The sequence below is a fragment of the Alexandromys fortis genome, unplaced genomic scaffold (genome assembly GCF_014885135.2).
Source record: "Alexandromys fortis isolate MF-2015 unplaced genomic scaffold, M_Fortis_MF-2015_v1.1 scaffold_107, whole genome shotgun sequence".
NCBI classification, from domain to species: Eukaryota; Metazoa; Chordata; class Mammalia; order Rodentia; family Cricetidae; genus Alexandromys; species Alexandromys fortis.
In genome coordinates, this window is record NW_026067987.1 from 959,256 (window position 1) to 976,234 (window position 16,979).

The following is a 16,979-nucleotide window of genomic DNA, read 5'->3' on the forward strand; positions in this document are numbered from 1 at the left end:
CAGCGTATATACATGGTTGTAGGAGAGTGTCTATACACACCTCTGATTAACTACCTAGACCACATGTGTGGGTGTGATGGGCTCTCTCATATCTGTGTGATTGCCAAGTGCTTTTCCCCCCAGGGTTGAGATGACCAGAGATGTGGCTACTAAATAGAAAGACTGTTTTAGACTTTTCTAATCAGGGCAGCTTCAGATTCAAGGAACCTATGACAGCAACACGGGCCCAGGATTTCTGCATTTTGGTTTCGCCATCCTCATGCTCTGGTTCTCTGAGCTGGTTTCCCCCGAGGACTCTGAGCACTAATCTTGACACACCAGAGACCCCAGGGCGGGAGAGGGCTCATACCTGTCCTTAAGTGCCACCTAAAGTTTAAGGCTGACAAGAACACCTCGAGGAGTTCTCTGCAGACATTGCTAACATCTCTTGGGCAGAATCACTCCCTCCAAACACACTCAAGGCCTCTCCTCAACCGAACACACTCAAGGATGTAAATCCCATGATGAATTCAGTCCAATCCCCAGGTGCCCTGGACTCTCGGGCCCTTGGGTGTGAGGTAACCAAATAATCCTCAGGCATCTAATACCTGAGGGGTGGGGAACAGGGAAAAGAGACCTGGAATGGGCTGGGTGTGCAGGTAATGGAGTGTGTAAACCCTAGGCGGGAACTGGGAAGAGTGAAGAACCTTTCTTCCTGCTCCTTTCTTACGCATCTCAACCCACTCCGCTGTACACTGGAGCTACTTTGGGGCCAGTCTTAGGATCTAGTGGTTTAGACAAACAAGGGGCTGTATTTGATGACATTCCATATGGTGGGTAATTCTACGGGAGGGGATACAGAGAACTGAGAATTTAGGTGCAAGTACTTGCTTTAGGTCTCCACTCCTCCACTCCTCCCCCAAGGCTATACTCTCCCTTTCTCCCCACCCCCCCCAGAAGATTTGGAACCTATCGTGGAACTCGCTCTGTAGACCAGGCTGGCCTTGAACTCAGAGATCTACCTTTCTCTACCTCCTGAGTGCTGGGATTAAAGATGTGTGCCACCACCGCCCACCGGGCTCTCCTTTCCTTTTAAGCTAAGCATTTTTGTTGGGGAGGGGACAGGAGAGATGGCTCAATGGTTAAGAGCTCTGGCTGCTTTCCCAAAGAATTGGGTTCCAGTCCCAGCCCGGACATGGTGGCTCACAACTGTTTGTAACTCCAGTCCTAGGAGATTCAACACCCTTTTCTGGCCTCTGAAGCACTACACACCCGTGGTGCACAAACATACAGGCAGGTAAAAGCACCCATACACATAAAATAAAATAAAAATAAACAAACTCAAGTGTTTTATTAGCGCCATCCATCACTACAAAAACATTGTAGCAATGAACGAGAATAATTCTTTCAGTGTGTGAGTGTCTCAAACAAACGAAACCGTGAAGAAAACTGGAGAATGCTCAGAACATGGGCCTTAGGGGAAGAGAGACAAAATGGTCCTAGCTTCCAGACTCTCTGCAAGTCCAGATACAATAGTTTGAAGTGCAGAGGTATACAGCTCGCCTCTGAGCACGGCCTGCACCTTTCTGACCAAACTTCTCTAACCTCAGGCTCCTGGGCTGCCTCCTCTGTCCTTCCGAGCTCCATTGTAAAATCCAGTCTTAACAACAGTGCCAAACCCCAACCTCTTGAAACCTGATCACCCTGGAAATGTGATCAGGTTCCTGGTCCGTCACTGCCCCTCAGAGGACGTCTGATCCCCTGGCCTATCTCCAGCAGGAGCTTGCTAGGTTGACTTAGACCGAATCCCCTCACCCCGCAGTTCCCTCCCAGTGATTTTCCAGTCACTTGCTCTGCTCTGCCCCTTGGCTAGCGTTTTTCACTTTGCCTGTGTTGTGTTGCAGATCAAGCTGCACCCTTCTCTGGGGGCAAATCCCACAGCAGGGATCCCTCTGCCCATTGTCAAGGTCCTAAAAAGCTGGTTCCATCCTGTTTTAGGGTTAGACCATCACTAAATGTATTTTTTCCTTAACGTTCTCCTTGCCGCTTGGAACTATTCTCCATTAGAATGAGTTTCTGAACGCTGAGGGACCAGCTGTGTGGGCTCCAAATTAAAACGAAGTGCCTTGTCTCTGAAAAACTGCACACCTGGTTTCCTCTTCAGGCCACACACAGAAGTAAGACTTCCTCCCTTCCTTTCCTCGTGGAAAGAGCGGATGAGTGTACTGGAGTTCTTAAGTGTACCTGGGTGCAGATGTTTGCCCGCCCGCCCGCCCGCAAGTCCATTCTTCTCGGATGGAGACAGATGGCCAGAGGTGATTGATCTCTCTTGCGTTGCTCCAGACCTTCGTTCTTCCCTCCCTCCCCCACCTCTAGAAACGCTGTTGTGTGAGCGGGGCCCCACCCACCCAGGAAGGCAACAAGTTTAAACTTCTCCAGGTCCGGAATGAAAGGCCTTTGTAGGAAGGCAATGCTGGCAGCTGGGCAGAAGCAATTTAAAACCGGTCCCACCAGTGCAGCAGGGAGAGCAAGTCACAGTCCTCCGAGGCTTCTCCAAGTGTGACAGCCCATTTGCCTTCAGAGTCAAGTGGAAGAAGGCAGACGCCAGTGGGAGCCATGAGGCCTGTTTTGTCCCAGGGAAACCGCGTGATGGAGGGACAAACACACTTCCAGGAGAGGGAAGTCTAGGAGGAGCACTGGCCAGAAGGATGGCCTGAGACGCTTAATCAGCGAAAAATATCCTAGTTAAAAAAATTCCACTTAAGATCATCCTAAAAATTAACAGTGGAATGTTAAATCTTAGATGTTTAAATATATCTATCTCATAGAGATTAGGGATAAAGTTTCAAAGAAACATGGGATAACATATTCCTACTGATATTGAAATACCATGTTTATAAATGTGGCTATCCGAATTAAAACATATTTGGAAAAAGGCAAAATAAACATTTAAAACAATGGTCTCCAGACAAAGAAAGGGAGTGGAGTGGGTGTGTGAAGAGGGGGGGGGGATCTGGGAGGACTTGGAGAAGGGGAGAAGTGTGATCAGAATATATATTCTGAAAGGGATTTTTTAAAAACAAATTGTAAAATGAACAAACGAACAAACACTGGTCCTGTCCTGGGAGAAGCATTGGTCTGTAAGGACAGCAGAGTTTACACAGAGTTCAGGCTTCCAAGTGATGTATGCTTCTCTTATTAAGTTTGCAGTTATGGGAGGAGAAAGACTGCAGGGATAAGGAGGCTTCGAAAAGAACACTGAATAAATAGCTAGAGTTTGATGGTTCTGTTTGTTATAATTATGATGGTGCTGGTCTGCTTTGTCACTTGAGTACCCTGTTCCTTTAAGGGACAAGCTCCGCCCACTCCCAAGCTCCGCCCCCCCAACTGAAAGCCACTCTCCCTTCTCTCTGTACAGCTCCTTTTCTGAAAAGGCGGCTGTCTGCCTCCCTCCTCCCCCTCCTCTTCCCCCTCTTTCGGTCCCTTTTTCTCTTTCTCTGTCTCTTCCTCCCCATACCACCCTACTCTTATACCCTCCCAATACTCACTAAATAAACTCTCCATACCCAAGCTCTCTCTGCAGGGCGAATCTGTCTGTGCGTTACCCACCGCGGTCCTCGCTCCATAAATCATAACACTGTTACGGTTAGAGCCATTCATTTCACTCCTAAACATATATGCTTCAGAGCTTCTTTCCCCCATGATGAGGATTGGATTCAGGCCCTTGCACACGCTAGGCAAGTACTCTACCAGTAAGCCCTTTTCTACCTACGCTAAAAAGATCAAAGGGCCAGAAAAGAAAAACAAACAAAATGAGGAAAATACAAGTAGCTCTAAGTTTAGCCAGGCGGAGGTGGCGCACACCTTTAGTGCAAGCACTCAGGAGGTGGAGACAGGCAGATCTCTGTGAGTTTGAGGCCAGCCTGGTCTACAGAGAGAGTTCCAGACAGCCATGCCTACACGGAGAAACTATGTCTTAAATAACCAATAGATAAATAAATGCAAGCACCCCTTTAGAAAAATTGGATACAGAAGTTCACAGGAATGTGATCTTCAACAGCCTGAAGGAGACGCAAACCAAACGTCTGTCAGCTGATGACGGGATACACAGTGACAAGCCCACACAGTGGAATATTAGTCGGCAGAAAGAAAAGCGCTCAAGTGTGCGATGAAATGCATTGCTTGACATTTTAATACATGAAAGAATCATGTATTGCTTGGGTCTGTTTATACAAAGGGTCCAGAGGGGATAAATTTAGAGACACAGGAAATAGACTCATGTATCGGCACCTTTGAACCGACTGGAGATGGAGAATGATTTCTATTGACCAGGAGGGCTCTGGGAAGGACGGCGAGGCGTTACACTTAGATTGTAGATGACCTCACAAATCTGAGCAGGTCCTAAAACTAATGACTTGAATCCTGCGGTTGTCAAATGCTATCATACACAAATTGTATCTCGATAAAGATGTATTTTATTTATTTTGATAAAGATGTTTTAAAGGGAGCTGATTCCGTTAACTTGTTCAGAACTGAGCTGAGCTTCTAGAACATGAAACACAGCTCTAATTGAATTAGTTAGCGACCCACAGTGAACCTTTGGGAACCGTTGAGGGTGGGTGAAGTCTTCCAAGTGTGAAAGCCTGAACTGGGAAGGGGGGGAGCGTGAAGAGAAACAGACTGTTTCAATAACAAAACCGTCCCTACAGTTTAAAGATGACCTCAGAAGTCAGATCCAGAAACCAGCAACTCACATACAACTTCCTGTGAGATCAGCACTCCAGAGCATGCTAACAGCTGCATGAGCTATGACTCACTGGTCGCTCCCTCCGTGGGAACACAGCTGCTGTCAAGCAAAACAAAGACATTCTACAGAACACGTTGGTCACACATGCTTATCCCGCAGAAAGAAGAATCCAGGTAGCCAAGGGTGCAATTTCCAGTGACCGGCTGACTGTCAGGCCTCAAACATACCACAAGATCTCTAATGACCTCCAGTGGTTACAGCAGAAACTGCTGGTTTATGGTCCCTGAGATGGGAATGAACTGTGCAAAGTGATGATGGATTATGAGGTTTGGTAGGTTATTATTATTTTTTTTCTGGAAAGCTGCAAGGTAGGGTAAAAGGAATGACAGCAAATAACAATGGGGAAACCTGCCTTTCTGACCTTCAGACACTGACTGCAGAGCCTGTGCTAGGGCTGGGAGCAATCTCAGTGGTCAAGAGCACACACAGCTCTTCCAGAGGAGCAGGGTTCCATTCCCACGTTGTACAGCATCTTACAGATGCCTATCATCCCATCTCCGAAGGATCTGACAGACTCTTCAGGCTTCTGTTGGTACCCCCTTTCCAAGACACACACTTTAAGTAAATAAAGATTATTTAAATAAAAGAATCTTCGCAATTCACTCAACACAGCCAGGGAGCTGTCTCCTTCCAGTGACCCCCCCCCCCCCCAGGAAGCCTCAGTGAACGTTCTGTTCTATGAGCACAGATACAGGAGCGATAGCCAGTGGAGAAGAGAAAAAATAAATAACTGATCTCAGTGTGATGGGCAGGGGCAGCTGGAAGGAAGGGTAGAAGGCAGTTTTGGGAGAAGAAGCCAGTTTGACCACTCCTACCTCTTGATGATTTCTGATAGTTTTATAAGAAATTGAAGGTTAGTTTCTCCTTGAGCTCAGAGTGAAATCAACTAACCCCAACTGATGACATACCCAGTTTCACGAAGCAAACTGTAGGAAATAAGTCACTTCCTCAAGTCTCCTCTGCGGGCTTGACAGAGTTGTAAAGAGTTTCACTTCATGGACAAAGAACAACATCTCAGAAACGCTATCGAATTATGATGGTTGGCTGAAGTTACCAGCAGTTATCCCAGAAGGACTCAAGAGCACCTCTTTGGGGGTGAATCCTGCAAAACCATCCTTACAGCACCTGCTACTGGCCCAGCTAGGTTCTTCGGTCAGGTTCAGGCACGCTGAGGGGCTTTCTAGAATATATTGGTTAGCCACACATCTTGAGTATTTCTGACATTTAGCTGGCTGTTTAATATTCCCTGGTTGATCTGATTACCTCTTGAGTCTGATGTTTGCTCTGCTACCTGGGAAATATCTGGGATTTGCAGAACCATTGTGACTTTCTCAATATGAGAAAGCTAATGAAGGGCTGGGGAGATGGCTCAGAGACTGAGCACTGGCCCTTCTTCCAGAGGTCCTGAATGCAATTCTCAGCAACATCATGGTGGCTCAAAACCGTGTATAATGAGATCTGATGCCCTCTTCTTGTGTGCAGGCATGCATGTAGACAGAACATTGCATACATAATAAATTAATAAATCTAAGAGAGAGAGAGAGAAAGCTAATGACCTCTAGAATACTAATTTCTGATGAGAACATTAGCCTCCCTGGCTGTGATTTCAACTAACAAATGTCACACTATCTGTGCCAAAGGGGAAGGGAGAAATAAGAACAGGAATCCACAAACAATTCGTCAGCTGCATATCTTGTCCATAACCCTAACGGTCACTAGTACTGTCCCTTTTTACATTTTTTGACCCATCCATTGTTTAATAATCGTTATGAACTGTCTATCCATCTGACATATATTGTCTATCTGATAGCTCCAAGAAGAATTTAATAGACCAGGAGAAAAGACCAAGCCACTGACAAATGTTTGCAAAAAAACGAAACAGCCGCCCACTGGTATGAAGGTGTTAAGCCCCCTGGGCTCTGTTTCAGACTCAAAGAGGAAGCAGGCACTAGAAGGATCTGTTCATAAACTGTAAAATAACAATGGCCTCATTTTTTTTTTATAGAGAAAAGAGGAAAAACTCCTTAAGGGTTATATAAACATGTTACCATAGTTTAGCTTAAGAACCAATAATTCTATCCTTATGCTATTTTTACCTGAGCTGTGACTTAGAGCATTGTGAAAGAATTGCGAATAAGAACTCCTGCCGTTGCTTGTGGGTCCAGAGGCCAAACCAGTGACTTATGAGAGTAACTCTTTCTTGAAAGAGCTAGAAGAGACAAAAACGAGATTTCACTGTCGGCTTCCAGAAGGTCTCAGTTGCTAAGCAGTCGGCCAGCTAATAACCTCACAGCTAATAGTCGCGTGCTCACGGCAGTTCACAGGTAATTTTCACGCATGCTGGAGGGGCTCTGCTTTGGCCTTCAGGTGTTTTTATTCAGCCATCCAGGCAAGCCAGGGCTTGTCAGTGGGCCAGTGGGGAAAACCTGGGGGTGTATAATTACGGAGGGGCCGGGAAGAGCCTCCTGAGAACAAAGGGCAACGATGAGCCACTGCTCCTGTGTTTACCTAGGTTAGTGTGGCCCAGGGCAAGAATCCAAGTGTTCCTCCTTGTCTACAGGCCCTACTCCCTGAATGGTGGAATCAGTACCATTCAGTAAGGATTTGGTTTCTTTGCTCTTAGATCTGGAGCTTTATAATGCCCATGAAGCTGAAAATGAGCAATAACTGCACAATACCTTTGTGAGCTGTGTCTCCAGTGAGGACAGACACGGTGAACCAACATCTCTGAAAGCCTGGTCTCAGCCTGACTTTCTTACACAAAGACATATGCAAACCCATCGTCTTTACTGTTGATCAAGTTTAATCTGCCAGCTACCTCCTCGCCTCCCACTATGTGGAAGCAGCTGAACCCACGTGAACTCAGTCTCCATGAAAATCTGGCAACACTGCCCTACAGTTCAAAGAATTCTTCTTGAATTACTTTTCAAAAGAACAGGCGCTCCGGGGCTCCGTGGAATCATGCAGTGTGCATACGATAGAAGAACAGATGAAAGACACATAGACACATACATGAAAGTGCCCTTGCCACCTCTCAGAAGCCCTTCCCTTACTTCCCTCCCCCAACCACAGAAGCCCACGGTGTCCTGGAGGAGCAGAGTTGAGGGGAGGTGGGGGCAGATGTGGTGCCTTCCTGGGTAACAGAGTCCTGGGCGAGGAGCCTCTCACTCTGAGACATAGTCAGGTTTATTAAAAAAAAAAAAGACTCAAAAGCTAAATGATTTTTCTTTAAAAAACATGATAGCATAAGACTCAACGTACTCAGTAAAACTGACTTTACCAATTGAACTCACGTCTTCTGTAGAGAATGGAACTCACCTGTCTGTTTAAGGACCGGTTGTTAAAAGGAGTCCAGGTGCTGAATCTCGTGTGGAAACTCTCCATTTCCAGACTTCTCTGGGGAAAGTTCCCGAGTGACATCTCAGCAAATTACTGTCTTCCACTTCTAGGAACTATTGGTTCAATTTAACAGATGTATGGATAAGAACGCTTAGAAACAACCACAATATTAATTGTTTTCTCTATAGGAATCACAGAGTTACTATATCCACTAATATACAGGTAAACCATACACAAAATTAAAATTCAGGTGTGTCTACGCATGTGTATAGTAGACCATGAAAATACCCACCAAGTGTCCACGAACTCCAAAGTGTGACATTTATTTTGTATTTATATACATGTATCCAGATCTGAATCTAAACAAGGGATTTTACTTCGCTGGGAAAGTGCAGAGCTAGGACGGGGTTTCTGAAGTGCTGTTGCCCACTCAGAACTGGTGTGAAATTGTTACCCATTGCTGCATTCCCAATCACTCCAAATTTTAGTTTAAAACATCAAACTTTTTTTTTTTTTTTATCTCAAGATTCCTGGGGGTTAAGAATCGAGGTATGAGACCAGGGTGATGACTCTGTAGGTGAAAGAGCTTTTTGCACAAGCCTGATGACCTGGGTTCCAGGTCCTGAAGCGACGTAAACAGCCAGGGGTGGCGCCCACATCTGTAAGCCCAACACACCTACATTTTTTGAAAAACAGAAACAGGGAAATGAGCCGAAAACTCAAGTGTCACCCAGCCTAGTGATTGCAGTACAGCGGCAGAAGCAAGAGAGAGACCCTGCCTCAGCAAGGGGGAAGATGTTGAACTCTGACTGCCAACCACACCGTGGTCCACTTCTGCAAATACAGTCAGTAGTAACGAGTTTCCTGTAGTAACATTCATTTTGTACCCCTTTGTATAAAATACAAGCTCACTCTGTATATTAAATGTCTTTGGACTACTGGTCTACCTTTTCCCCAGGAACATAACATGGAAGATGGGTTCCCATCTCCATCTTCCGGTGCTGTGAGCCTGCTGTAGACACCACTTGGACTGCATTGGTCTTAACCACAGCATCTTGTTCTTAAAACTAATGTCTGCATCAACTGAAGACTTAAGGAATAAGTCACACCAAATTTATGTGAGCTCTTTCAAAGAAGGGAGAAAAGGGTGGCGATTCCAAAATAAAACTTTGATACCAGCTCCCAATCTGAAAGGAATACTGAAGGTTTACTACCATAAACAGAGATGCAGAAATCACCCACGCACCAAATTCAATTGTTGCTGCTGCTTCTCCTCCTCCATAGGCTGGCCTCTAACATGCTTTAGCTGAGGATGACCTTTGAACTTTTGATCCCCTTGCCCCTCGAAGTGTCTTAATATTGAGATTACAAGGCTGTTCCACTACTTGGGATTTATATGACGCTATGGGTTGAGTTCAGAGTTGCTGCAGGCATGCCAGGCGAGTATTCTACTGGCTGAGCTACATCCCCAGCTCTAGATTTAGTCTTCAAATGTAAATGTGACATTATGTCAGATTACTACATGATGACATGTACTACAATATGTCAAATATAATCCGACATCATAAAATCAATGTGCTTATCATCATAAACTAAACAAAGAAGTTATATAATAATCTCAGTAGACACAAAGCGTGTATTTTATAAGTTTCTACCACCTATTCATTGACACACACACACACACAACCCTTAGTAAAGCAGCCATGGGGGATTTCTGAATCCAAACATGAGTATAGATAAGAAATGTATGTCAAGCATGGAACTCTACAGTGAAGAGGACCCTTCCTTCAGATTACAATTAGCATCTTTACTTGACATTGTTCAGAGTGCTCTTTGCAGTGTGATAAATCAATAACCAAAAAACATGTGTAACAATGTTAATGAGAGAAAAGAAATTGCCATTTTTGACATCTATACTACAGAATCAACAGCAACTCGACATGTTTAAAAGCTGCTTCTGAAAGTTCAACAGGCAAAATCAATTTCCATATGCTCATAAACATTTACAAAATTTTAAATGATTTATTTTCATTGTCTGTGCATTGATGTTTTGCCTGCATGTACACCTGTGTGAGGGAGCCAGATCCCATGGAGCTGGAGTTCCAGGCAGTTGTGAGCTGCCACATGGTGCTGGGAACTCAACTCTGGTCCTCCAGAGAAGCAGATACTTAACCACTGGGTCACCTCTCCAGTCCCTCACGAAGACTTTAAGCAGCAATGTATCATTTATTTAAAAAAAAAAACTTTAAAATCCAAGTCAAATATGAGGGCTAAGCATTCCATATAGAACACTAACTAAAAAGTGTATCAAAAATATTAATAGATTATAAATAAGAACATGTATGTTAAAGATATTCTCCCAAATATAATACACTATTACCCAGTGTAATCTCAACCAAAATCCAAAAAGCGTTGAACAACTGATTAGAAAATGTAGCTAAAGCTGGGTGGTGGTGGTGCAAGCCTTTAATATCAGCACTGGGAGGGGAGAGGCAGGCAGGTCTCTGTGAGTCAAGGTCAGCCTGGCTTAAAGCATGAGTTCTAGGACAGCCAAGGCTACAGAGAAACTCTGTCTTAAAAAGGAAAATGTATCTAGACCAGCAAAGGCCAGCTTGGCAGAGGAGGAGTCAGGACTTGGCTGCAGTCCATATGTCAGGACTTGTTTATCCTAAAGTTAAGGTAAACAACTGGTGAGATTTTGGCTCAAGAATCGCCAAAACAATAGAAGCCCAGAAACTGAGCCACGTGTATATGGGTACTTGACTTCTGACAAAGGTGGCACTTAGATTGCAGGGAAAGGACAGCTCCAGCCACAACACAGAGTGGGACAACCGCCCCGGTCACCCGGCTGATCACCTGAATCAGGACAAGACATTACTGTTGTCTCGAGCCACTGTTTTCTTTAAGGTGGTTTGCTATTCAGAATTAACAAAAACCAATATATGTGGAAGTTTATTTATGCCATATGTAACTTAACACAGAGTACCGACACCGGGCCCAGGGTGATGAAAGATGAAGAGGGGATGTATCATTAAGACAGGCTCAGAAGGTGATCTGGGTTAGTGAGCTACAGGAAGCCAAGTGACACTGTTGCCTGTGTTACTGTGATTAACCTAAAGTGCCAAAGAGAACATAGACACAGGACTGGAGGGGTTCCGAGCAGAATTGAGAAACTGGTGGTTGATTAACTTCTTCATTTATATATGCAAAGTCTAGCGAGACAGCCAGGGCTAACATGAAAGATCTTAGTCTGGGGGTAGACTATCCAGTACGCTTTCCAGCAGGCCAGAGTCTCAATAACAATCAGCCTTTGGACAAAGATCGAACAAACAGTGTGGTCGTGAGATTCTGGTAAGATTTTAGGGCGATATTGGGTAAATCCTCCCATTCAACAAGCGAAAGGATTTCTTTTTTCCAATTTCTTTGTATTTCTGTGTATGTGCGTATATCTATACGAGTTTATACCATGTGTGTGCACTTACCCACAGAGACCAGAGAGGCCTACAAACAGAAGAACCACACAGAGGAAGCCAGCACACTTACAACGCTGTGGAAAATAATTATTGTTACATGCACTTGACATTTTGGATGGTTTGTTACTCAGAACAGACTTTAGCGTGCCAGCTACAGTGGGCATTGGGAACTCAGACACAGCTGGTGCCGATGTACTTTAGACAGCTGTTTGGCATTACTTACTGAAGGTGAGCATATATATATAATCGCCCTAACAGAAAAAGTACACATATGAATTAAAACATCAAAAGCACCAGATTGCTTAGCATGAGGATCATTCAAGCAAGCGTCTATCAACAGCTGGATGGATAAATGTTATATATCCACGTAACAGAAGGCTGTGTGATGAAGGAGGGTCATCTTTCTATCTGTTGTTTCATTGGTTAAGTAATAAAGAAACTGCTTGGCCCTCTGATAGGGTAGAATTTAGATAGGCGGAGTAAACAGAACAGAATGCTGGGAGAAAGAAGCAGATTCAAGGGTCGCCATGATTCTCCCACTCCAGACAGACAGACGCAGGTTAAGATCTTTTCTGGTAAGCCAGCTCATGGTGCTACACAGAATATTAGAAATGGGTTAGATCAATATGTAAGAGCTAGCCAATAAGAGGCTAGAACCAATGGGCCAGGCAGTGTTTAAAAGAATACAGTTTCCGTGTAATTATTTTGGGTAAAGCTAGCCTTGCGGGTGGCTGGGTGCCAGGAACGCAGCCCCGCCACTCCCACTACAACAGCTGTGTCTCATGGGATGAAGGAACTGTTACACACGGCCACAGGAGGCTCTCTCACACACACACACCCTAGTGACAGAAGAGGCTAGGAACAGAACAATACAGTTAATCACAATGGTTGAAGAACCAAGACAGTTTCCTTTGGAGAAGGAAAGAGTAATATTTAGGAGGGGGCACTAGAGGAGACTGCAGGGGCTGAGAATGATCTAGAAATAGCAGCCCAGGTGAGCTCACTTCATAGCACTTCCAGCCCTATGGTCATTTGTTTTTTTTCGTAATTCTGTATTTTGAACAAGAAGTTTGTAAAGTAATATAGTTACAACATCAAAAACAAGTGCATTGAAAAAAGTGAGTAAAAAATATTATGAAGAAAACCATAACACTTTATTGAAAACTATTCTCATCGGGAAGAGGTGACACACACCTTTAACCCCAGCATTTGGGAGGGAGAAGCAGGCGAGTCGTGAGCTCGAGGACAGCCTGGTCTACAGAGTGAGTTCCAGAGAAACCCTGTCTCAAAACAAAACAAAGGGAAGAAAACAATTCCAACGTTCTAAGTGATCTCAAGTCCGAAGTGAATGGAGAGGTATACCCCTTTGTGGTCACAGGACTTAGCAGAGTGGTTGATTCTCTCACGCTGATCTATAACTCCAACTCACTCCATGAGACATTAACAGCCACAGACGAATACAGAGGTGATGGTGCATCATTCCCAGCACTTAAGAGACTGAGGCAGGAGGATCTCTGAGTCTCCGAGAAGCCAGCCAAAAGTAACACAGCAAGGCTCCAACAAAAAAAAAAAAAAAGAAAGAAAGAAAGACAGACAGACAGACAGACAGACTTGGTGGTGTCAGAAAATTTTTTTAAAATCACTTTAGACCTGAGAGGACTCATTCCAGAGAACACCTGGTCACCTGAGTGCTAGGACACACACGTGTTCTCTCTCTCCTCTCTCTCTCTCTCTCTCTCTCTCTCTCTCTCTCTCTCTCACACACACACTCATACACACACACACACACATACACACACTCACACACAAAATACACTAAGTAAATGCAGAACAAGTCATCCAGCAGCTCAGTTGCCTCCCTATGCCCACTTCTAGACAGTGAAGCTCAAGCTGGGTTGCCCCGTGTTGGTGATGTTCCAGCTGACACACAAGCACTGTGGAGGTTTCTAGCCGCCCTTGGGTGCTGTAAATTCCAAGTGAGCAAGCAACTAAAGACTGGGGCACAAGAATCCCGGAAGACGAGCATTTGCATATGTCCTGCCTCCTGCCATACAACCCAAGAGAAAGGCACGATTTAAAGTGATCGTATTTCAAAGGCAACAACTGGGGGAATGCTACAGGAGCGAAGCATGATACAGCGAGCACCACGTGTGAGTACACGCAGCCATGCAAGGCAGTGAGTACTGCATCATGACAAGCAACACAATGATTGAAAACCTCAGGGCAATGTGGGAAATTAAACATCTCTGTCTGGATCAGCACATCAAAACGAAGCCTATGACACTAAGGTGTTTTAAGATAGTTGACTGTTATTATGGAAAATCGCCCCAGGAGCCAACTAAGAGATTTGTACGTAGCAAGTTTCTCAGAATCGTTGCTATCCTCTGTGTGGAGGGATTCCTGACTTACATAATGAATTGAACACAACAGAATAGTTGTTGTCTCTGCTGGTGGGCTTAAATACATGATCAAGGTGTGTGTGTGTGTGTGTGTCTGTCTGTCTGTCTGTCTGTCTGTCTGTGGTGTGCAAGTTAACACAAAATTATTTTCATTATCTGGAATGCCAGTTTGGGACCAGGAACATAGCTCAGATGGTAGAGGGCTAGCCTGCTACCCAGGAAATATCCTGGGTTTGAACCTCAGGACAATAGAATGGAGTACTGTCTTACGCGCCTGTAATCCCTGTACCTCTGGAGGGGTAGAAGTAGTTCAAGGTCATTCTCCACCGAAGTGAGTTCAAGGTCAACCTGGGTTACCAGAGACCTAGCCTCAGAAGTAAAAGCCAAGGTCGGTTTTCCTAACTAGCTATTCACCCAGGGTGCGAATGGCCGCCCCTCCCCCTTTAATGCTTGATTTCTGGCCCTGTTTGGAGAAGCGGGGCTCACTCTGCAGCCCAGGCTAGCCTCAGACTCGTAAGCAGTTCTCTTACTTCTGCCTCTCAAATGATTTCTTTTCTTGTCCCAGCCTTTTATAATCATCCAACGAGTAATTCTACAAGGTATTAGGGGCTGTTTCCTCAGAAACAGACTCTGTAATTAAATATAATTAGGAAATAAATGACCAGAATTAATGTCATGCACAATGCTTTAGAAGTTTTGACACGCTGGCATTACAGTGACTGTTAGAGGAAGTAGTAATACACAGCATTTTCTCTCATTCTCTATGACATCACACTCAGCAGTGTGTGTGTTTTCTGATGCAATTATCACAGTGTTTATCTAATTCTAGCAAATTATTTCCCAGTCAGTGGCGGACTGTAACAAACACCGGTTATCTCCTGGTGTCTGTGAGTTAGGAGCCCAGGCGCAGCTCGGGTAGGCCTCCAACTCAGGGCCTCTCAGAACAGCTGTCAACTAGAGATTAGTCATCCAAAGCTGGACTGAGGAAAACGTCCCTTCCGAGCTCATGCAAGTGGTGCTGAGCCATTTCTGAGCCCCATCTCTGATGCCTGTAGCCCTAACCTGCGAGCTGTGATTGGCATCTGCTGGAGTTTGGATCTTGAAGGTCCCTCCCAAAGGTCCACGTGTTAGAGGCCTGGCACCCAGAGTGGTGCCGCTGGTGGTGTTTAAAGGAGGTGGGGCTTTTCTGTTGGGACTTCTAGGATTAATGAGTCCTGGCCTTCAGCTGCGCTTCCCTCAGTGGACCTGATAGCAAGAGACACCTACTCCTGCTGGGAGCCGTGGAGGACTGGGAGAGAGACAGCTCCCACTTTGGTGGCCAGAGTGAAGGTCATATTCAGCAAGTGTGTGCGCAGAGAGGAAAAGCTGCTGAGATTGTCTTGTTTCCTTGTATTTTCTTAGAACAATCAATCCCGGATTAGGAGATGAAATGGCCGGGCAACAGGCAGTCCACAAAGAGAGCTGCCTCACTGCTGGAATAAACCAGAAAGCTGTGCCATCAGCTCACTGCTTCCCCGAGTGATTTGTGTTCCATAGCTGGAGAAGGGCAGAACAGGCCAGTCCTGCTCCACTCCCGCAGAGGGAACATCTTAGAATATCAAAAACAAAATGTGTTCGTCGGGGGTGGGAAGATGGCTCTGCTGTTCTAAGTGTTTGCAGCTCTTGGGGAGTTCAGTTGCCAGCACCCACATAGGTACCCTCACGGTCACTTCTAACTCCAGCCCTCTTCTGGGCTCTGTGGTGCTCTAGTACATACACAGAGACACACAGACAGACACGCACCACACAGACACATGCAGACACACACACAGAGACACACACAGACACATGCACACACAGACACACACACAGACACATGCACACACACGCACACACACAGACACACACATACACACGCACACACACACAGACACACACATAGACAGACATGCACACACACAGACACACACATAGACAGACACGCACAAACACAGACACACACAGAGACACATTTTTGTTGCTTTGAGTGTCCTTACGTAACCCTGGCTATCCTGGAATTCACTATGGAGACCTGGTTAGCCTCCAACTCAAAGAGATCCACCTGCCTCTGCCTCCCAAGTGCAGAGATTAAAGGGTGTGGCACCATGCCCAGCCCATACAATAATTTTCTAAAATGTTATTCCTTGGTAGCGAGGTGATTGCATTTGGCACTTTACAGCTTACACATACAGATAACTGGGAGGAGCTTCATTTAGAGTCTGAACTGTAACTCATCCAAAACTCCTCTCACAAAGGTTCTCTCCAATAACAGTGAAGAAACGCAACACACAGAAATGTGGACGGAACCGGTAAAAACCAGGAGAGAAAGACAATCCCGGTCCAGTGCATTTACCTGCATTTGGAGCATGATTTAATACGAACACAAGCCGGTATATACATATCTCTATTAACTATGCAAGAAAATAGTAAGTAGGGGGCTGGAGGGATGGCTCAGCGGTTAAGAGCATTGCCCGCTTTTCCAAAGGTCCTGAGTTCAATTCCCAGCAACCACATGGTGGTCCACAACCATCTGCAATGAGGTCTGGTACCCTTTTTCTGGCTAAACTGTATAAATAATAAATAAATAAATATTTTTTAAAAAAGAAAAGAAAAAAGTAATGGAGCAATGGGATGGCTTGAAGAATTCTGCACTGAAGCACCATAGCTTATAGAAAACACAATAACACCTGAGGCTACGGATGTAGGTCAGTAGGTTGAATGCTTTCTCAGTGTGCAGGAAACCCTGGGTTCCATCTACCACCATAGAAACTGGTGTGGTATCACATATGTGTACCCCAGTTCTGGGAGGTCAGGAGTGAAAAGTCATTCTTGGCTACACAGTGAGTTGGAGGCCAGCCTGAGCTACTTTAGACACACACACACATGCACACACACACATAAAATTAAGGAAAAATGCTACTTGTGTTGGTATATATGCTTACTAATTTAAAGCTACAAAATCAA

At 45.1% G+C, this 16,979-nt stretch overlaps 1 protein-coding gene across 4 annotated transcripts in view; it reads right to left on the bottom strand.

Annotated features, from left to right (window-relative positions):
• Ect2l (epithelial cell transforming 2 like) overlaps nt 1-16,979 on the bottom strand; it is a 73,281-nt gene that overhangs the window by 52,525 nt on the left and 3,777 nt on the right. For all 4 annotated transcript variants that reach the window (XM_050159412.1, XM_050159411.1, XM_050159410.1 and 1 more), the window contains exons 2-3: nt 8,105-8,238; nt 6,883-6,995 (exon numbers count right to left, since the gene is read on the bottom strand). In XM_050159412.1, the coding sequence (XP_050015369.1) occupies nt 6,883-6,995; nt 8,105-8,206 (215 nt within the window). In that variant the 5' untranslated portion in view covers nt 8,207-8,238. The remainder of the gene's footprint in view (nt 1-6,882; nt 6,996-8,104; nt 8,239-16,979) is intronic.